This window comes from Plectropomus leopardus, chromosome 17 (genome assembly GCF_026936395.1).
Source record: "Plectropomus leopardus strain MGB_pleo_1.0 chromosome 17, ASM2693639v1, whole genome shotgun sequence".
In the NCBI taxonomy this organism is placed as follows: domain Eukaryota; kingdom Metazoa; phylum Chordata; class Actinopteri; order Perciformes; family Serranidae; genus Plectropomus; species Plectropomus leopardus.
Window position 1 is genome coordinate 30,085,174 of NC_142192.1, and position 22,507 is coordinate 30,107,680.

At 36.1% G+C, this 22,507-nt stretch overlaps 1 protein-coding gene across 4 annotated transcripts in view; it reads right to left on the reverse strand.

The window, feature by feature from the left end:
* The window catches only part of iffo1a (intermediate filament family orphan 1a), a 46,866-nt gene that overhangs the window by 18,761 nt on the left and 5,598 nt on the right, over positions 1 to 22,507 (reverse strand). For 3 of the 4 annotated variants that reach the window (XM_088090483.1, XM_088090481.1, XM_088090482.1), the window contains 7 exons: positions 16,061 to 16,121; positions 15,463 to 15,558; positions 14,531 to 14,671; positions 14,266 to 14,453; positions 14,054 to 14,171; positions 11,889 to 11,990; positions 10,904 to 11,034 (listed from right to left, as the gene is read on the reverse strand). In XM_088090483.1, the coding sequence (XP_087946609.1) occupies positions 10,904 to 11,034; positions 11,889 to 11,990; positions 14,054 to 14,171; positions 14,266 to 14,453; positions 14,531 to 14,671; positions 15,463 to 15,558; positions 16,061 to 16,121 (837 nt within the window). The remainder of the gene's footprint in view (positions 1 to 10,903; positions 11,035 to 11,888; positions 11,991 to 14,053; positions 14,172 to 14,265; positions 14,454 to 14,530; positions 14,672 to 15,462; positions 15,559 to 16,060; positions 16,122 to 22,507) is intronic. The other variant, XM_088090484.1, reaches the window with a different exon arrangement.

The window sequence follows — 22,507 nt, forward strand, 5'->3', positions numbered from 1 at the left end:
GAAAAAAACGACCCAAAATGCAAGGCTATAGTAAGGCAAAAATGTCAAAAAATGACACGACCCAAAAACAGCTGAAAACAGCTAAAAACTGTAGAAAATAGCGTGTCAAGACACACCATGGCATTGAATGTTGCAAAACTTGCCAAGAACACTATAATATTGAATGTGGAAAAAATGACCCAAAATGCAAGGCTATAGTAAGGCAAAAATGTCAAAAAATGACATGTTCTAAAAATATCTGAAAACAGCTAAAAACTGTATAAAATAGTGTGTCAAGACACACCATGGCATTGAATGTTGCAAAACTTGCCAAGAACACTATAATATTGAATGTGGAAAAAAACTACCCAAAATGCAAGGCTATAGTAAGGCAAAAATGTCAAAAAATGACACGACCCAAAAACAGCTGAAGACTACTGAAAACTGCATTAAATAGCATGTCAAGACACACCATGACATAGAATGTTGCAAAAACGTCCAAAAACAATATAATATTGAATGTGGAAAAAATGACCCAAAATGCAAGGCTATAGTAAGGCAAAAATGTCAAAAAATGACATGTTCTAAAAATATCTGAAAACAGCTAAAAACTGTATAAAATAGTGTGTCAAGACACACCATGGCATTGAATGTTGCAAAACTTGCCAAGAACACTATAATATTGAATGTGGAAAAAAAACTACCCAAAATGCAAGGCTATAGTAAGGCAAAAATGTCAAAAAATGACACGACCCAAAAACAGCTGAAAACAGCTAAAAACTGTAGAAAATAGTGTGTCAAGACACACCATGGCATTGAATGTTGCAAAACTTGCCAAGAACACTATAATATTGAATGTGGAAAAAAACTACCCAAAATGCAAGGCTATAGTAAGGCAAAAATGTCAAAAAATGACATGTTCTAAAAATACCTGAAAACAGCTAAAAACTGTATAAAATAGTGTGTCAAGACACACCATGGCATTGAATGTTGCAAAACTTGCCAAGAACACTATAATATTGAATGTGGAAAAAATGACCCAAAATGCAAGGCTATAGTAAGGCAAAAATGTCAAAAAATGACACGACCCAAAAACAGCTGAAGACTACTGAAAACTGTATAAAATAGCATGTCAAGACACACCATGGCATTGAATGTTGCAAAACTTGCCAAAAACACTATAATATTGAATGTGGAAAAAACGACCCAAAATGCAAGGCTATAGTAAGGCAAAAATGTCAAAAAATGACATGTCCCAAAAACAGCTGAAGACTGCTGAAAACTGCATTAAATAGAGTGTCAAGACACACCATAGCATTGAATGTTGCAAAACTGGCCAAGAACACTATAATATTGAATGTGGAAAAAAACTACCCAAAATGCAAGGCTATAGTAAGGCAAAAATGTCAAAAAATGACACGACCCAAAAACAGCTGAAAACAGCTAAAAACTGTAGAAAATAGCGTGTCAAGACACACCATGGCATTGAATGTTGCAAAACTTGCCAAGAACACTATAATATTGAATGTGGAAAAAATGACCCAAAATGCAAGGCTATAGTAAGGCAAAAATGTCAAAAATGACATGTTCCAAAATATCTGAAAACAGCTAAAACTGTATAAAATAGTATGTCAAGACACACCATGGCATTGAATGTTGCAAAAACGGCCAAAAACACTATAATATTGAATGTGGAAAAAATGACCCAAAATGCAAGGCTATAGTAAGGCAAAAATGTCAAAAAATGACATGTTCTAAAAATATCTGAAAACAGCTAAAAACTGTATAAAATAGTGTGTCAAGACACACCATGGCATTGAATGTTGCAAAACTTGCCAAGAACACTATAATATTGAATGTGGAAAAAAACTACCCAAAATGCAAGGCTATAGTAAGGCAAAAATGTCAAAAAATGACACGACCCAAAAACAGCTGAAGACTACTGAAAACTGCATAAAATAGCATGTCAAGACACACCATGACATAGAATGTTGCAAAAACGTCCAAAAACAATATAATATTGAATGTGGAAAAAACGACCCAAAATGCAAGGCTATAGTAAGGCAAAAATGTCAAAAAATGACATGTTCCAAAAATACCTGAAAACAGCTAAAAACTGTATAAAATAGTATGTCAAGACACACCATGGCATTGAATGTTGCAAAACTAGCCAAGAACACTATAATATTGAATGTGGAAAAAATGACCCAAAATGCAAGGCTATAGTAAGGCAAAAATGTCAAAAAATGACATGTTCTAAAAATATCTGAAAACAGCTAAAAACTGTATAAAATAGTGTGTCAAGACACACCATGGCATTGAATGTTGCAAAAACGGCCAAAAACACTATAATATTGAATGTGGAAAATACGAACCAAAATGCAAGGCTATAGTAAGGCAAAAATGTCAAAAAATGACACGACCCAAAAACAGCTGAAAACAGCTAAAAACTGCATTAAATAGAGTGTCAAGACACACCATGGCATTGAATGTTGCAAAAACGACCAAAAACACTATAGTATTGAATGTGGAAAAAACGACCCAAAATGCAAGGCTATAGTAAGGCAAAAATGTCAAAAAATGACATGTTCCAAAAATACCTGAAAACAGCTAAAAACTGTATGAAATAGTGTGTCAAGACACACCATGGCATTGAATGTTGCAAAACTTGCCAAGAACACTATAATATTGAATGTGGAAAAAACAACCCAACATGCAAGGCTATAGTAAGGCAAAAATGTCAAAAAATGACATTTCCCAAAAACAGCTGAAGACTGCTGAAAACTGCATTAAATAGAGTGTCAAGACACACCATGGCATTGAATGTTGCAAAAGTGGCCAAGAACACTATAATATTGAATGTGGAAAAAACAAACCAAAATGTAAGGCTATAGTAAGGCAAAAATGTCAAAAAATGACACGACCCAAAAACAGCTGAAAACAGCTAAAAACTGTAGAAAATAGTGTGTCAAGACACACCATGGCATTGAATGTTGCAAAACTTGCCAAGAACACTATAATATTGAATGTGGAAAAAATGACCCAAAATGCAAGGCTATAGTAAGGCAAAAATGTCAGAAAATGACATGTTCCAAAAATACCTGAAAACAGCTAAAAACTGCATTAAACAGAGTGTCAAGACACACCATGGCATTGAATGTTGCAAAAACGGCCAAAAACACTATAATATTGAATGTGGAAAAAAACTACCCAAAATGCAAGGCTATAGTAAGGCAAAAATGTCAAAAAATGACACAATCCAAAAACAGCTGAAGACTACTGAAAACTGCATAAAATAGTGTGTCAAGACACACCATGGCATAGAATGTTGCAAAACTGGCCAAGAACACTTTAATATTGAATGTGGAAAAAACGACCCAAAATGCAAGGCTATAGTAAGGCAAAATTGTCAAAAAATGACACAATCCAAAAACAGCTGAAGACTACTGAAAACTGCATAAAATAGCGTGTCAAGACACACCATGGCATTGAATGTTGCAAAACTTGCCAAGAACACTATAATATTGAATGTGGAAAAAATGACCCAAAATGCAAGGCTATAGTAAGGCAAAAATGTCAAAAAATGACATGTTCTAAAAATATCTGAAAACAGCTAAAAACTGTATAAAATAGTGTGTCAAGACACACCATGGCATTGAATGTTGCAAAAACGGCCAAAAACACTATAATATTGAATGTGGAAAATACGAACCAAAATGCAAGGCTATAGTAAGGCAAAAATGTCAAAAAATGACATGTTCTAAAAATACCTGAAAACAGCTAAAAACTGTATGAAATAGTGTGTCAAGACACACCATGGCATTGAATGTTGCAAAACTAGCCAAGAACACTATAATATTGAATGTGGAAAAAAACTACCCAAAATGCAAGGCTATAGTAAGGCAAAAATGTCAAAAAATGACACGACCCCAAAACAGCTGAAGACTACTGAAAACTGCATAAAATAGCATGTCAAGACACACCATGACATAGAATGTTGCAAAAACATCCAAAAACAATATAATATTGAATGTGGAAAAAACAACCCAAAATGCAAGGCTATAGTAAGGCAAAAATGTCAAAAAATGACATGTTCCAAAAATACCTGAAAACAGCTAAAAACTGTATAAAATAGTATGTCAAGACACACCATGGCATTGAATGTTGCAAAACTAGCCAAGAACACTTTAATATTGAATGTGGAAAAAATGACCCAAAATGCAAGGCTATAGTAAGGCAAAAATGTCAAAAAATGACATGTTCTAAAAATATCTGAAAACAGCTAAAAACTGTATAAAATAGTGTGTCAAGACACACCATGGCATTGAATGTTGCAAAAACGGCCAAAAACACTATAATATTGAATGTGGAAAATACGAACCAAAATGCAAGGCTATAGTAAGGCAAAAATGTCAAAAAATGACACGACCCAAAAACAGCTGAAAACAGCTAAAAACTGTAGAAAATAGCGTGTCAAGACACACCATGGCATTGAATGTTGCAAAAACGGCCAAAAACTCTATAATATTGAATGTGGAAAAAATGACCCAAAATGCAAGGCTATAGTAAGGCAAAAATGTCAAAAAATGACATGTTCCAAAAATACCTGAAAACAGTTAAAAACTGTATAAAATAGTGTGTCAAGACACACCATGGCATTGAATGTTGCAAAAACGGCCAAAAACACTATAATATTGAATGTGGAAAAAACGGCCCAAAATGCAAGGCTATAGTAAGGCAAAAATGTCAAAAAATGACATGTTCCAAAAATACCTGAAAACAGCTAAAAACTGCATAAAATAGCATGTCAAGACACACCATGACATAGAATGTTGCAGAAACATCCAAAAACAATATAATATTGAATGTGGAAAAAACGACCCAAAATGCCCAAATTGTAAGGCAAAAATGTCAAAAAATGACATGTTCTAAAAATACCTGAAAACAGCTAAAAGCTGTATTAAATAGTGTGTCAAGACACACCATGGCATTGAATGTTGCAAAACTGGCCAAGAACACTTTAATATTGAATGTGGAAAAAAACAACCCAAAATGCAAGGCTAAAGTAAGGCAAAAATGTCAAAAAATGACATGTTCCAAAAATACCTGAAAACAGCTAAAAACTGCATAAAATAGCATGTCAAGACACACCATGACATAGAATGTTGCAGAAACATCCAAAAACACTATAATATTGAATGTGGAAAAAACAACCCAAAATGCAAGGCTATAGTAAGGCAAAAATGTCAAAAAATGACATGTGAAAACAGCTAAAAACTGCATAAAATAGCATGTCAAGACACACCATGGTATTGAATGTTGTAAAAACGGCCAAAAACTCTATAATATTGAATGTGGAAAAAACGACCCAAAATGCAAGGCTATAGTAAGGCAAAAATGTCAAAAAATGACATGTCCCAAAAACAGCTGAAGACTGCTGAAAACTGCATTAAATAGAGTGTCAAGACACACCATAGCATTGAATGTTGCAAAACTGGCCAAGAACACTATAATATTGAATGTGGAAAAAACAACCCAACATGCAAGGCTATAGTAAGGCAAAAATGTCAAAAAATGACACGACCCAAAAACAGCTGAAAACAGCTAAAAACTGTAGAAAATAGCGTGTCAAGACACACCATGGTATTGAATGTTGTAAAAACGGCCAAAAACTCTATAATATTGAATGTGGAAAAAATGACCCAAAATGCAAGGCTATAGTAAGGCAAAAATGTCAAAAAATGACATGTTCCAAAAATACCTGAAAACAGTTAAAAACTGTATAAAATAGTGTGTCAAGACACACCATGGCATTGAATGTTGCAAAAACGGCCAAAAACACTATAATATTGAATGTGGAAAAAATGACCCAAAATGCAAGGCTATAGTAAGGCAAAAATGTCAAAAAATGACATGTTCTAAAAATACCTGAAAACAGCTAAAAACTGTATGAAATAGTGTGTCAAGACACACCATGGCATTGAATGTTGCAAAACTAGCCAAGAACACTATAATATTGAATGTGGAAAAAAACTACCCAAAATGCAAGGCTATAGTAAGGCAAAAATGTCAAAAAATGACACGACCCCAAAACAGCTGAAGACTACTGAAAACTGCATAAAATAGCATGTCAAGACACACCATGACATAGAATGTTGCAAAAACATCCAAAAACAATATAATATTGAATGTGGAAAAAACAACCCAAAATGCAAGGCTATAGTAAGGCAAAAATGTCAAAAAATGACATGTTCCAAAAATACCTGAAAACAGCTAAAAACTGTATAAAATAGTATGTCAAGACACACCATGGCATTGAATGTTGCAAAACTAGCCAAGAACACTTTAATATTGAATGTGGAAAAAATGACCCAAAATGCAAGGCTATAGTAAGGCAAAAATGTCAAAAAATGACATGTTCCAAAAATACCTGAAAACAGCTAAAAACTGCATTAAATAGTGTGTCAAGACACACCATGGCATTGAATGTTGCAAAAACGGCCAAAAACAATATAATATTGAATGTGGAAAATACGAACCAAAATGCAAAGGCTATAGTAAGGCAAAAATGTCAAAAATGACACGACCCAAAAACAGCTGAAAACAGCTAAAAACTGTAGAAAATAGCGTGTCAAGACACACCATGGCATTGAATGTTGCAAAAACGGCCAAAAACTCTATAATATTGAATGTGGAAAAAATGACCCAAAATGCAAGGCTATAGTAAGGCAAAAATGTCAAAAAATGACATGTTCCAAAAATACCTGAAAAAAGCTCAAAGCTGTATAAAATAGTGTGTCAAGACACACCATGGCATTGAATGTTGCAAAACTAGCCAAGAACACTACACTATTGAATGTGGAAAAAACAACCCAACATGCAAGGCTATAGTAAGGCAAAAATGTCAAAAAATGACATTTCCCAAAAACAGCTGAAGACTGCTGAAAACTGCATTAAATAGAGTGTCAAGACACACCATGGCATTGAATGTTGCAAAAGTGGCCAAGAACACTATAATATTGAATGTGGAAAAAACAAACCAAAATGTAAGGCTATAGTAAGGCAAAAATGTCAAAAAATGACACGACCCAAAAACAGCTGAAAACAGCTAAAAACTGTAGAAAATAGCGTGTCAAGACACACCATGGCATATAATGTTGCAAAACAGACAAGAACAGTATAATATTGAATTTGGAAAAATGACCCAAAATGCAAGGCTATAGTAAGGCAAAAATGTCAAAAAATGACATGTTCCAAAAATACCTGAAAACAGCTAAAAACTGCATTAAACAGAGTGTCAAGACACACCATGGCATTGAATGTTGCAAAAACGACCAAAAACTCTATAGTATTGAATGTGGAAAAAACGACCCAAAATGCAAGGCTATAGTAAGGCAAAAATGTCAAAAAATGACATGTCCCAAAAACAGCTGAAGACTGCTGAAAACTGCATTAAATAGAGTGTCAAGACACACCATAGCATTGAATGTTGCAAAACTGGCCAAGAACACTATAATATTGAATGTGGAAAAAACAACCCAACATGCAAGGCTATAGTAAGGCAAAAATGTCAAAAAATGACACGACCCAAAAACAGCTGAAAACAGCTAAAAACTGTAGAAAATAGCGTGTCAAGACACACCATGGCATTGAATGTTGCAAAACTTGCCAAGAACACTATAATATTGAATGTGGAAAAAATGACCCAAAATGCAAGGCTATAGTAAGGCAAAAATGTCAAAAAATGACATGTTCTAAAAATATCTGAAAACAGCTAAAAATTGTTTAAAATAGTGTGTCAAGACACACCATGGCATATAATGTTGCAAAACGGCCAAAAACACTATAATATTGAATGTGGAAAATACGAACCAAAATGCAAGGCTATAGTAAGGCAAAAATGTCAAAAAATGACATGTTCTAAAAATACCTGAAAACAGCTAAAAACTGTATGAAATAGTGTGTCAAGACACACCATGGCATTGAATGTTGCAAAACTAGCCAAGAACACTATAATATTGAATGTGGAAAAAAACTACCCAAAATGCAAGGCTATAGTAAGGCAAAAATGTCAAAAATGACATGACCCCAAAACAGCTGAAGACTACTGAAAACTGCATAAAATAGCATGTCAAGACACACCATGACATAGAATGTTGCAAAAACATCCAAAAACAATATAATATTGAATGTGGAAAAAACAACCCAAAATGCAAGGCTATAGTAAGGCAAAAATGTCAAAAAATGACATGTTCCAAAAATACCTGAAAACAGCTAAAAACTGTATAAAATAGTATGTCAAGACACACCATGGCATTGAATGTTGCAAAACAGACAAGAACACTTTAATATTGAATGTGAAAAAAATGACACAAAATGCAAGGCTATAGTAAGGCAAAAGTGTCAGAAAATGACATGTTCTAAAAAGAGCTGAAAACAGTTAAAAACTGTATAAAATAGTGTGTCAAGACACACCATGGCATTGAATGTTGCAAAAACGGCCAAAAACACTATAATATTGAATGTGGAAAAAACGGCCCAAAATGCAAGGCTATAGTAAGGCAAAAATGTCAAAAATGACATGTTCCAAAAATACCTGAAAACAGCTAAAAACTGCATAAAATAGCATGTCAAGACACACCATGACATAGAATGTTGCAGAAACATCCAAAAACACTATAATATTGAATGTGGAAAAAACAACCCAAAATGCAAGGCTATAGTAAGGCAAAAATGTCAAAAAATGACATGTTCCAAAAATACCTGAAAAAAGCTCAAAGCTGTATAAAATAGTGTGTCAAGACACACCATGGCATTGAATGTTGCAAAAACGGCCAAAAACACTATAATATTGAATGTGGAAAAAATGACCCAAAATGCAAGGCTATAGTAAGGCAAAAATGTCAAAAAATGACATGACCCAAAAACAGCTGAAGACTACTGAAAACTGCATAAAATAGCATGTCAAGACACACCATGACATAGAATGTTGCAGAAACATCCAAAAACACTATAATATTGAATGTGGAAAAAACAACCCAAAATGCAAGGCTATAGTAAGGCAAAAATGTCAAAAAATGACATGTTCCAAAAATACCTGAAAACAGCTAAAAACTGTATAAAATAGTATGTCAAGACACACCATGGCATTAAATGTTGCAAAACTTGCCAAGAACACTATAATATTGAATGTGGAAAAAACCACCCAAAATGCAAGGCTATAGTAAGGCAAAAATGTCAAAAAATGACATGTCCCAAAAACAGCTGAAGACTACTGAAAACTGCATAAAATAGCATGTCAAGACATGCCATGGCATTGAATGTTGCAAAAATGACCAAAAACACTATAATATTGAATGTGGAAAAAACAACCCAAAATGCAAGGCTATAGTAAGGCAAAAATGTCAAAAAATGACATGTTCTAAAAATACCTGAAAACAGCTAAAAGCTGTATTAAATAGTGTGTCAAGACACACCATGGCATTGAATGTTGCAAAACTGGCCAAGAACACTATAATATTGAATGTGGAAAAAAACGACCCAAAATGCAAGGCTATAGTAAGGCAAAAATGTCAAAAAATGACCCGACCCAAAACCAGCTGAAGACTACTGAAAACTGCATAAAATAGCATGTCAAGACATGCCATGGCATAGAATGTTGTAAAAAAATATAATTATAAAATATGTTGAAGAAACGGCCGAAAATGCCATAATATAGTATGGCGAAAAATGTCAAAATATGACATGTCCCAAAAACTGAAATAACAGCTGAAAACCACATAAATTAGCGTGCTGAGACACGTTATAGTTTAGAATGTCAAAAGAATATCAAAAAACATCATAATATAGCATGTTGAAAAAATGAAAAAAAAACACCATAGTATAGCACGTTGAAAAATGCCAAAATATGACAAGTTGAAAAAAAGGCTTAAAACCATATAGGATAGCATGTTGAGACTTCATATTTTTAATGGCATTTTGCTGACATATACTATATTTTCAAGATTTGTTTTCAAAACATACAACACAAGGATATTCTTATCAACTGTGTTCATGACATAATATTCTGTCATGTTGTGACTTTTTTTTTTACATATTATATTTTTTCACGACATGCTACACTATGACTTTTTATAACATTTTTCACAACATATTATGCTACAACCGTTTTGTGATTTTTTAAAGACCTACCATAATGTGACATTTTTCATGAAACTTAATGAGCAAACACAATATGCAATGAATTTTTTAATGAAATTTCGCAAAAGATTGTATGTTATGATCCCTTTCACTGAATTCTTAAAACATACTATAGTTTGACATTTTTTTAATTATAGTTTGATTACAAACTATAATTGATGATACTATCATGATATAATGAAATGTTTGGGTTTTTTTAAACAGAATTACTATGGCATACTACTGACAATTCACATGGAAGTTTTACAATATACCATCCTAAAATTTTATGTCAATTTTGTGGCATACCATACTTTATCTTTTAATTGACTTTTTATGACATACATTATGACTTTAGTTTCCATAAAGGTCCATGAAACATACTACAGTATATCAAAACAATTCCATCAAAAATGTCATAGCACAGCATGTAATGGACATTCAATTAAAAGTCATAGTATAGTAAGTAATACAAATTCAAATTAAAATATAATAAAGTATTACAACAAATAAAGTCTTTTTCCAGTTTGTCACATAAATTTCAGTAAAAAAGTTATTGTAAATGTCATACTGCTCTATTAGATTGTTCATGTAATTCTCATGACTGGTGCTAATTTCCAAGTCTGGTATTGTAAAAATCACTTTTTTAGTCATCAATGATGCCATTAAAAAGTTGAACTACAGCGTGTCATAAAATTCCACATTTGTGTGTGTGTGTGTGTGTGTGTGTGTGTGTTTGTGTTACCTGTCTCCACTCTGTGTAATGAGTCTCCTGCAGGTCTCCATCTGGACGTCCAGCCCCCTTTTCATGGAGCACATCTCCATGTACTCGTGTAGGTGACGGTTCATGTCGCTCTTGGCTGTGGCCAGTTCCAGCTGACCAGGACAGCAAACAAAAACCAGAAATTAACATTACTGACACTGTTGTCTCTAATTACTCTAATCAATATATTATCTACAATAAAGTAACCTAGTCGTAGGAACTATTGTGGGAATCCCTGGTTCTAAAAGTGAAAGGCATTCATTTCCCTCGTAGAAAATGTTAAGTAACTAAAAGTTGGAGCTTTTTTTAGGGCTTGGCAGTAAAATTGTGCAACAAAACATCTGGGGTTTTTTTTAATAAAAAGTTGAAGGTAAAAACCTGTGCACATACAAAATTCAAGGCAAACACACAGATTTAAATGGATCTCTAATGGTGGGTGAAGGCAAAATTTCACAATTCTGCAGCTTAAATTGTTTCACTTTAAAATTTGGGTAAATTGTGGGTGAATTTGGTAACTATGGAGCATGATTGGTTATCAACTGTAACACAAAAGCATTTTGAAACACTTCTGTGATTAGCAACTGACTGACTTCTTCCTCATGGCATCCAAGGCTCAAATGTATTTAAGTTCTTAAACTCTTAAACTCTGAGGTTTCCTCCATTTCCACCATTTCAGGGCTTCTTTTTGGGGAGTTTTTCCTAGGAGATGTGAGGGCCTAAAGGCAGAGGGATGTCGTATGCTGTAAAACCCTCTGAGGCAAACCAAATTTTGTGATAATGGGCTTTATAAACAAAATTGACTTGACTTGACTTCTGCCATGCCCAGTTTAATACATTTCCTTTTTTCAGAAATCATGTTGAGAAAAAAATGATGTATTATTATATTATATATTTACCCTGTTTGGGTAGCAAGTCCTCACATGAACATGTTTGTCCCCATAACGTAATAAAAGAAAAACAGACTCACCTCTATCTGGTCGATGGTCTCCTGGTATTCTTTCTCTCTGGATTTAAACAGACACTCTGTGTCTTTAATTGCGTCCTCAATGGACTCCTCCTGCTGCTGCAACTGAATAAAGGGAGTGTATGTGGGGAAAAGAACGAGAGAATTAAAAAAATATTATTTAGACCTATACAGTTCACTTGAGCTGCACCAATTATAAATCATCCGTAATTTGCAAGGACGTGGCTACTGTGAAATCTTAGTAAGCAGAGCCAAAGATTCACAGTGTGCATGTTCGCTGACAAACTGTTAAATGAGATATTAAATAATAGAAAAATATAAGCCAACAAGTATGTAGGAGTGGACAAAAAAATGTAAACACTTAAATATAGACTCTTATTCACTTCAAACTACACAGTCCTAAAGACACTGAGGTGTCAACAGCTGAAATAAGTAACAAAAAAAATGGTGTGAGTGCACCACAGGTGTGCAGAGGTCTTTTAATCTGTTTAGGTTTTTCTGAGCTCTTCACTCAGCCGGTCGTTAGCCTCTCTGGCTTATTCAGTTAAAAACAGCTTACAGGTCGTCAGGAAAGACTCGAGCCATCAGCGTCATCAGACTGAGCTAAAAAACAAACGTCCACCAGGTCACAGAAGTAGGACAAAGTAAAACACCCCCCCGACAGGAAACACCAGTGACTTCACTGACAGTGGGAAAATAGATCTGTGCGCTGCTGGACAGGGACACTGCGAGCCACATAAAGTGCTGCTGATGACTGCTGAAGCCTGGGTGACTCCTGTTTATTCAGTCGGTGCTGCTCTGTTATCCAGCGCTCACGTTTACAAAAGCAGTGACTGTTTCATCTGACGCTGCTGTGGCTTTAAACTCTTATTATGCTTTTGTTTTTTTTTAAGATGCACTTTTTGGGATTTAAGGATAAAAGTTCATTTTCCATTTACAATTGTTCATTCTTCTACTTTATATTTCTGTTTTATGAAACATGGAGTTAGGAATTACTTTATTATATTTTTTTAAGTATTTCAAGTCATATCCTATTTTTAAAGTTTTTACACAAGGAAGCCAGAAAGTAGGCTTGGGTGGTATCAGTGTATTACTGTATGCCAGGGTATTTAGGAATCCAGAAGGTCTGAAACCGTCAAAATGCTTCAGCTGAACTGAGAAAGATTGTGACCGTGAATGTTGGGGATAATGTTACAGGACTGCAAACAGCCTGCCAGTAATGGCAAAGAGAGACCTAGGGCAAAGAACAGCATATTTTCAGATCTAAATCTGTGAATTAAGATATTATTTTGACCAAACTAGAAGCCATAAAACTGGAGAGCTTCTTGAAAGTAGTAATAGTACAAAATGTTGGTGCTTTTTGGTGGAGGGCACAACCAATTCTAGAAAAAACAGAAAGGAACCAAGGTACCCATTTAGGAAATAAATGCCGTTATTGAACTGGCATTAAAGGCATTTTAACTTTTTTCATAAAGATGAGTGCCTTGGTTCCTTCCCTTTTTTCTACAGTTGGTGACTGAGGGAACTAAGGCTGGGCGACATGGCTAAAAAAGTATATATTAATATAATATAAATAAATGCTATAAATCATGATATTTTGTATTCTACTGAATGAACTACAGTTACAATAAAGTTAAATGAAGTAGCCATCATCAAATAATGAAGTTAAATAAAGTATTGTTGTAATAAAATCAAAGTAGAAACACTTTTTTTTGAAGCAGCCTGCTCATCATGTGTCATTTAAAGGAGCAGCCAATGAAAACCTCTCCTTTAAACCAAGCAGAGGTCTCCTCCTCTCCAAAGCAAACAGACCAGGTGATTTAAACCGCTAAAAACACTGAATAACGGTGTTTTACATTCAAGTGTTTTCTGTCACCGTTCGGCTTGTCATGGAGGGGCTGCTAACTACAGTGGCCGATGTGACAATGCAAACAGAGTCAGTGTTTGGTTTGTCCATTCTGGGCTACTGTAGAAACACGGTGATCTCTGTAGATGAGGACCTGCTCCCTATGCAGATACAGATATATACCGCAGTTCGTATTTTCAAGTGACTATACACTAAAGAAAATATACTTCTTACAAAACACTCAATTTTTTGGCGATATATCCCACCAAATTCTGCATATGGTCTTTTCATATAATCTGATAAGTCAAGTGTGTGTACACACCTCTCCCTGTGTTTCCACTCCCAGAGTGTATCCAGGAAAATCTTCCCACAGCAGAAGAGTTTCCTCTGTTTCTTCCCAGGCCAGACTGTCGCAGTCATCATCAAACTCACACTCCCTCCTGAACAAACACACACACACACACACACACATTAGACATGTCGACTACATCGTTAAACATCAATGTGTTACACATTAATGGTCAAAACATGTACAGCTGATTCAGCATCCTCTGCATCTGCTCGTTGATCTGATTGGCCGACGTGCTGCAGGACTCCTCGTCTTTAGGCCCGCCTCCCTCGCCCTCAGACATGCTCAGTTCGTCCCCGTCCCCGCCCTTTGCTGACTGCCCGCTCTGTTTCCTGGCCCGTCCGCTCAGAGTAGAGGGGGGCGTGCCCACCTGCTGGGAGGAGACATGTTTATTCAAAGTGCAGGTGGATTATTTGCTGAGGTAGCTTTTTTAAATCACCACAAACTTACCTGGAACATGTGGATCATGTCCTCGCAGTTCCTCTGCTGGGCGACGTCGCAGAGGCGGGCTGTGATGTCGATGCGGCGGCAGATATCCATGTCCACCTTCATGGCTTTTTCCTGGATTTTACTGTCAAGATCTGACAGGTTCTGATGGACACAGAGAGGATTTTTATTAGTTTAGTTATATTTACTGTAATGACTCGGCAACACGTCCACCTATCTGTCGACCTGTCAATCACCTGTCATGGTGCACCCTGACCACACACTTTTCTTCCATATCACAGCAGGCATTGATTTTTTCTGACTTCCCATTAAACTCTTACGCCTTTATGCCCATAGATCAGAATTCTAGCATTTTCTTGCACAAGCTGCAACAAGCTTCAATTTTTTTATTTTCCACAGGCCTCAACCAAGCACTAAATGTGCCAATCTTAAGCCAGGATCTTGTTTAATTTGCATTTGCCCACATTGGAAAAAGCATAAACAGATACAATTTTAACTTAAAACTTTAATTTTATTCATTCATTTTTTTAAGAGAGGAAACGCCATGTTAGCCTGTACAAAACATCTGAACACACTAGCTGGGTGTGCTCTGATAAATTCTAAGCGGACCGCAGACTTTATATTAGTGGTTCCTTGTTGGTTTCATTTTGTAATTTTGTTGCAAGGGGGATCAATAAAAAATCTCAAAAACCACATTTAAAAGCAAGACTTAAGTTCATGTAACTTTACAAAACATAATCCAATCAGTTTTTAAAACCTGTCAGAATGTCATGTTTAAAGACCTACAGAAACCAGCACACCGCCAGCACACCCTTAATAATCTGTCACTGAAATTAGATTTAAATTGAGAAGAAAAAAACTCTTTAAAAGCTGTTCAGTTTAAAAAATTTTCAGACTTAAAAAATAAAGCTAACTCGCAGCTCGGCCAGACTTACATTGCTGACGAGTCCTTTAAAGAGGACGAGCTCGGCCTTCAGCTGCTTCACCCGCAGAGCCAGCTCGTCCTGACACACCTCGCTCTCCTGCAGGTCCTGGAAAAACACACACACAGTATGAAGTTATGTCCTACATACACAGATTAGATAAACAGGACAGTGGTTCAGGCAAGTGTGCAGTTGTTGTTGTTGGGTTTTTTTGTTGTTTTTTTTTTTAGATAACATAACTTTCTGAAATATAAACTAAAATAATTAAAGGTGCAGCTATAGATCAGACTGCCTTTAATCAAAATGTGAAAATGAAGACAGTTATGAGAGATGCTTAGAAGCTCTATCTTATTAAATTAAACTTTCTTCACATCGCATTTGATGTATTTTAAAATAAAGAGGACATTTTCTGTAAAGCCTGTTGCTTCCTGTCAGAAACTATTTTCAGCCCTTGGATCATCTGCTGATTTTAAGAAAAGAGCTAAAAGGTGTTCAGAAGAACGAGAGAAAAAGAAAAACTAGATGTTATAGGTGGGAATATGTGGCTGCAGTAGAGAAGCTTTTGTCAGAGTTTAATGGAGCATTTGTCTTTGTCAAAATGTCACTTTACCTCCTCCAGTTCAGCCACCTTCTCCTGCAGGTCCATTCTGGCTGTGTACTCTTCCTCCCATCTACAAAACACACACAGGAAGTAGCAATGTAATTATACGATGAATTGTGCAGATAAATCAGATCACAAAATATACATAATGCTTCAAAAGCTGAAACAACCTGCCCTGAGTATCACCTGTGGTTTCAACACACTTGTCACTGAATATGAAGCTAAACTTCACTCTGTTTATATTTTTATTTTACTGGTATTTCCACAAGTCTATTTTTTCTGCATATTATTTTGTGTGTTTTTATTTCGCATCTGACTTTACACCAATAAGAGATCCACAATAATCAATAATCTGGCCTCATATAATCTTGGCTTCAGCGTCAGGTCAGGTGAGACAGGTGAGACAGGTGAGACAGGTGAGACAGGTGAAGGGTTAGAAGAGCCTGTAAGAAATCCAGCCTCCTGATCTTCCTCTCATGCAAACCCCTCATGATCGCCTGACTGACCTAAACTGAGCAGCAGCATCAAGGTGCCTCCTACCCCCACTCGTATTACTCAGCAGGTGTTACATAAGCAGAGACCATGCCGTGTGCGTGTGAAGCACCAACAGCACGAAGAGCTCGCTGCAACACTCAGGAGACATAAACAGAGGCTCGGCCTCAACTGCAGAACCGTTTTGAAACGTAACTAATTTTCTTTCTGACTGACTTTGTCCCTCTAATGTAATCTGATACATCTCAAATAAAAATACAAATAAAAGAAACACATGCAGACTCAGACTGACAGAAGATACCACTTGTGTTTTTAGTCACATTAGCAGTGTGACACAAGGTAAGGCAACAAGTCAACTGATTGTTTTCGTAAATTCTTTGTGTTCAGAGTAAAATATCTCAACAAAAACTAATGGGATGGTCAGGAAATTTGATTTGTACTTTCCAGGTCCAGAAAGACTATATCCTGCCTTTTTTTTAACATAAAAGCTTTAAAAATGATGATGAAATCATTGACGCATTTCATGCTGTAGAACAAATTGTGAAAGGTTTTTAGAGCTTGTGTTAACCACAGACTTTTTTTCACAAAAAAAACCCTAAACAAACTAACAAAAAAAACATTAATTTCATAACTCAGTTCCAGGTTGTAAGCATCATCACTGCAGAACAAGTGTTTTGTTTCCTGCTGCTTCTCCCTGGCTGCTTTTGACTGAACCATTAAAAAATAATCTCAGCTGTTCGGGCTTCTTTCCATTTTTGAATCCTTTTTGTCCTTCACACTATCATAGCTCAGCTGGAGCACTGAAATTATGACATCATGTCTCTGGGGGACGACCTCCGATCAGATTACCTCCATGTCAACAGAAATTATTCCCAGTGAGTGTTCAAGTCACATGTAGGTAAAATGCACTGAGCAAAAACGTGGGACACACATGAGAGGTGTTAATGTCAGAGAAAGAGAAGCTCAGACGCAGATGTGATGGAGCTGAAACAGAGACAGCAGAGACGAGCGTGTCACAGAGACTGCTGATGTCCTCCATGCTCTCATCTGTTTGTCAGTCTCAACACGTGGCTCTGCAGTGAAGCTGCTGGCAGTTTTTATGTTTGACTGGATGCTCAGAAGCACAGTTATCTGTATGACTGATGGTGACAAAACCGCTGGATGATGCAAAATCCTGTTAAAATGTACCAAAGTATTCGTCTTCATCATAAAAATAATTTACACCGATCATTGTGTTTTTAGATTATTCATGTCACTCTGAGACGTGCTGCTGCTGAGCTGCAACGTCAGCACACGGGGACGTCATGGAGGCGATGACGTGCATTCACACGCCCTCTGTAACACCACCTTCTGTTGTGCCTCACACCCAGAGCCGACTGTGACTTCCTTTAAAGGAAAAATTCATTATTGTGTGATATATGCTTTTCACGTTCTCTGAGCGGCGATGAAAACATCGAGACCACTCTCATGTCTGTTTTAAAGTATAGAGCTGGAGCCAGGAGGATTAGCTTAGCTTAGCATAAAGACTGGAAGCATGAAGATTAGAGGGTTTCTGTTTTGTAAATGGAGAGACAGCAGTGATCCACACTTTCTGGACTGATGCACTGTTAAAAATAGCTAAACTTAAAAAAATAATTTATATGAATACAGGCTCAGTAGATGAGTATATCTTGATCCCTCTTGGAAACTTTGTAGTTGCAATAAAACAATATCATTTATACAATCTATGATATAGACCACATCACAGTCACAACTGCTCTTTTACAGCAACTCTGAGATAGAAAACTGCTGCGTAACGTACATATAATAAAGCGGTGCTGAGCAAACTCTGCTCTAACTGAGTAGTTTTAAGCCATCTAAAAATATCTTAGTCCACTAAGTTTAAGTGTATGCTATATTTTGAATATTTTCACCACTTTACCTTGCCATGAGACAGCTCTTACTGATGGGGATTTAAAGCTATTATATCAAAAACACCAGACTCCACTGACAAAAAATTACTACACCTAAGGGTGATGTCGCTGCTCCACTGCTGCCTCCATCAGCTGTTGTGGAAGGTAAAGAGGAGAAAAAATTCAAATATAGTGTACAATTAAACTGATACCGTTTTTTTAGGTGGCTCAACTATGTCCTGCTGCAGCCCCGTCCACAGCAGGCTTCCATGCCAGCGTTGTGGGACTGTTCATTATTTTTCAGCTAGAGACCTGTGTGGTGTCTTTCTATCCATACACAAGATGATGCTGCTGCTTTCTACTTCTCTCTCTCTCACTTTTCACACACACACACACACACACACACACACACACACACACACACACACACACACACTATGACTCATTGCAACCTCACAGTGCATCCATTATGAGGTGATTTTGGAAAGGTGAGAGAGTTGACATTTGAAAGTGAGCATTTAAGCCCATACAGACAATTCAAGTGCATGTAAACACCAAAGTATGTGTACACAGATTTAGTCTGGTGCTTAACCCTTTGAAACCTGGATGACCATCAGTTTTCTGAGTTCAGGTGACTTTCACAAGCTATTTGACCCTTTGAAACCTGAGAAAATTGGGGTTTTTTTGTCTTTAAAAAACAAATGCGGGAAAAGGCAATGAGCAATTTTGCAAAAAATGTCCCACAAATCGCAAAAGGTTAGTAAAAGGTGACAAGAAAACGCCCTGAAACTTAGTTTGGGTTTTTTTTTTTTTAAACAGTGGAATTTAAAAAGAAAATAGTCCTGAAAACTATATTTATAATTACTATAATTGTATTTTTCATTATGCTACAGAAAATAAACCACAATTCTTTCTTTTTATTTTTTTTTAAGTAGTTTTCTTTTTTGATTTTACTTTACTTTTTTTCTTATTTTCAGGTCATTTTCTTGTAACTTTCTTAATAATTTCTTGCTCTTTTTTGGGCACGTCATGTTAAGTTGCTCATTGCCTTCTCTCTATGTTTTTGAGTTTTAAAGGGTTAAAGCTACAGCATACAATAATATTTTAGATAAGATCTGATCACCCAAAATCAGTGTCACGCCTCAATAATGCTCATGTGGCTGAATGGGAGCAAAGCTTTGCAGCCAGAGCTCCAACATCCCATCCTTTCCAGAGGAGCAGCCATGGAGTGTGTAACCTCTGGCAACATGTTTTCTGATTAAAAACAACATGATCAGATTGCCTCATTGATGTGAATAGCATTGAGAGAGCTGCAGGGTTTATTAGAGTCGTGTGGTTCGGGATGAAGTCAGCACCTGGCTCACATGGGATGGGATGAGATGGGGGCGGGGAGGGGTGGAGGGGGGGGGGTAGAAGAGCAGAGAAGGATGACAACAACACAGCAGAGAGAGAGAAAGCATTAAACAAAGAGAGAGAGAAATGTGAGGAGACGCATGCAGAGGGGAGTAAAAGCAGAGACGCTCAGAGAGGGAGGCAGAGGGTAAAAGATAAAACGCAGAGGAGACGGAGAGGAGAGATGGCAGACTGGGTGACATCACTGTGAGCGGTCACAGACCAGTGCTGCATTGCAGGTACCAGGAGAACACTCTGGGGGGGCTGGGGGGAGGAAGAGGGGGAGAAAAACAGAGAGAGACAAAATGAGGAGGGCCAAGAATGAAAGGAGGGGAAGGTGGGAGACGGCACTGTGTGAGGAAGAGCAAACATTTCCCCTGAAACCTCCTCCCTACAGACTGACAAAGCAAAATCAGAACACGTCTCCTTTAACATTAATTGGAGACAGTTTCTATTTGTACTTTGGAGCAGCTGCTGGTTTCTGGAAGAATATACATAGAAACACAGCTCTAGCTAAAATCAAGGACGGTTAAGTTGTTTTTTTATTTTTGAGACTGTAAGGGTTTAACTCTCTGAAACCTGGATCGATATCATTATTTTTATTCTTATTTTTTTTCTGCTGCGCTAAGACGCCTATCAAGAGCTATTTGACCCCTTGAAACCTGAGGAAATTGATTTGATTTCTTAAAAAAAAATGGCGGAACGGGCAATGAGCAACTGGGCAAGAAATGTCCCAAGAATTGCAAGAAATAAGTAAAAGGTGACAAGAACCGAAAAATTAGGATACAAAAAAAGGGTACAAAAGTATTCCAAAAACAGGAAAAAATTTCCCAAAGACTATATTCAAAATTAAAATAATTTGAGGCACATTTAGGTTCTTTTTTGTGTTTGTTTTTTACTTTTATCTTTTGCTTGATGTCAGGTGATTTTTTTCTAACATAAATCAACCATTAAAACTTAAAACACCCTGCCTGTCTCTCCTTAACGGATGTACATCTGTTTTACGTTTGTGAATAATTCTGTCCTCCAATAACATCACATTAAGGAAAGAGGATGTATTTAGGATGTATTTTTGCTGCAGCAGTATCACAAAAATTGTAATGGCATGCAAATATAAGAATGTCTAAATTGAAAACCAAATACCAATTACAAATAGCTGAATATTTGTGTACAGCCCTAGTCTCAAACTCACTTTAATAGCTGCCAAACATGTAAAACTTGACTGTATTTTAGTGCAGCTGTAAAATGTAAGTGGCAGACACAGCAGCACTCAGGTCAGAGTGAGTTGCTGCTGTTCAGTAAAACGTCCTGCTGGGTCTGAAATCGATGTGACTGAAGGTTTGTCTTGCAGCAGCATCCTGCCTCAGCAGGCTGCTGGAGCTCACAGTGGTGAGGTCAGTGATTTTTAAGCATAAAGCAGCAGCAGTGGGAGACTTTGTGGTAATGTGTGTCAGTGTGAAACGGGTCAATGCTGAAAACAACAGAAGCTGGATGCTGAGCAAAAAACCCTCACAGACAGAACAGAGGTTTGCATGACAGACTGATTCCTCAAAACAAATGCTGCAAATTAAGACAAATGTCCTCTACTAATGTATAACATCATGCTTTGTACAAATTGTTATATTTCTTTTGCTTTTGTTTCTTTTACATGCCAATTATCATGTAACATCCTGCTGTAAAACAGAAGTGATAAAAGGATTCAAAAGCTATAGGTGCAATTAATTAAATAAATTCTAATGTCATATTCATTTATTAAAACTCATAATTTTATATATTTGTTAAAATGCAAAGGTGTAAAGGTAGGTATTTTAGCAAGTACAATACAATTAATCAATACTATATATTGTGCAACTGTATGCAATTTGTGCAATAACTTGCAATACTGTATATAGATTTAGCAACAATGTGGATAGTCTCTAGCGTGAAGTCTGTTGATAGTTGTTAAATTCAGGTGATATTATTTATATTTATATTCTCCTTTTCTATTTTTTGTATTTTAAATTATTTTCTTGTTTTACTGTATTTTTGTGTTTTATATCATTTTTTAAATTGTATATTATCTTTTATATATTTTTTAAACTTTATTTGTAATGTTGCATTGAGCCGCTCTAACAATTGAATTTCCTGGTGTGTGGATCAATAGTCTTATCTTATATTTTATCACAGTTTAGTTAAGATATTTAAACAAAGTTATAACCCAATAGATGGATACAATATTACTGAAACTATTCAATATATGAATAAAGTTCAGCTGAGAAAATGTTTACCTATAATATAGTCTGGTGAAATATGTTTGTTTTCAGGTTAATCTAGTAAACTGAGTGCCAAATTAAAGTGCTTCTCACGTAGATGCAAAAAAAGAAATGCTCTTCTGGGTTTTTATGACATTGAGTGCTTCCTCCTGGAGTTTGAATGCACTTCTTGTAAGTTGCTTTGGACCAAATCATCTGCTGAGCGAATGTCGCATTAATTTAATAGAGAAAAAATCTTGTGAAGTGTGCCATAAAGCAGTCCAGCTCAGCGTTTGCAGCACTGCGCTCGATGACCCAAAACAAGCAAAGACATTAAAGCGATCGCTAGCTCAGCATAAACTGTTTGCCAAGATACTTGTTTTGGAACAAATTCAAATCACTCAACCCCACTCAATTTTCATGTTTCCGCTTTTCTGAGAGATTGATGA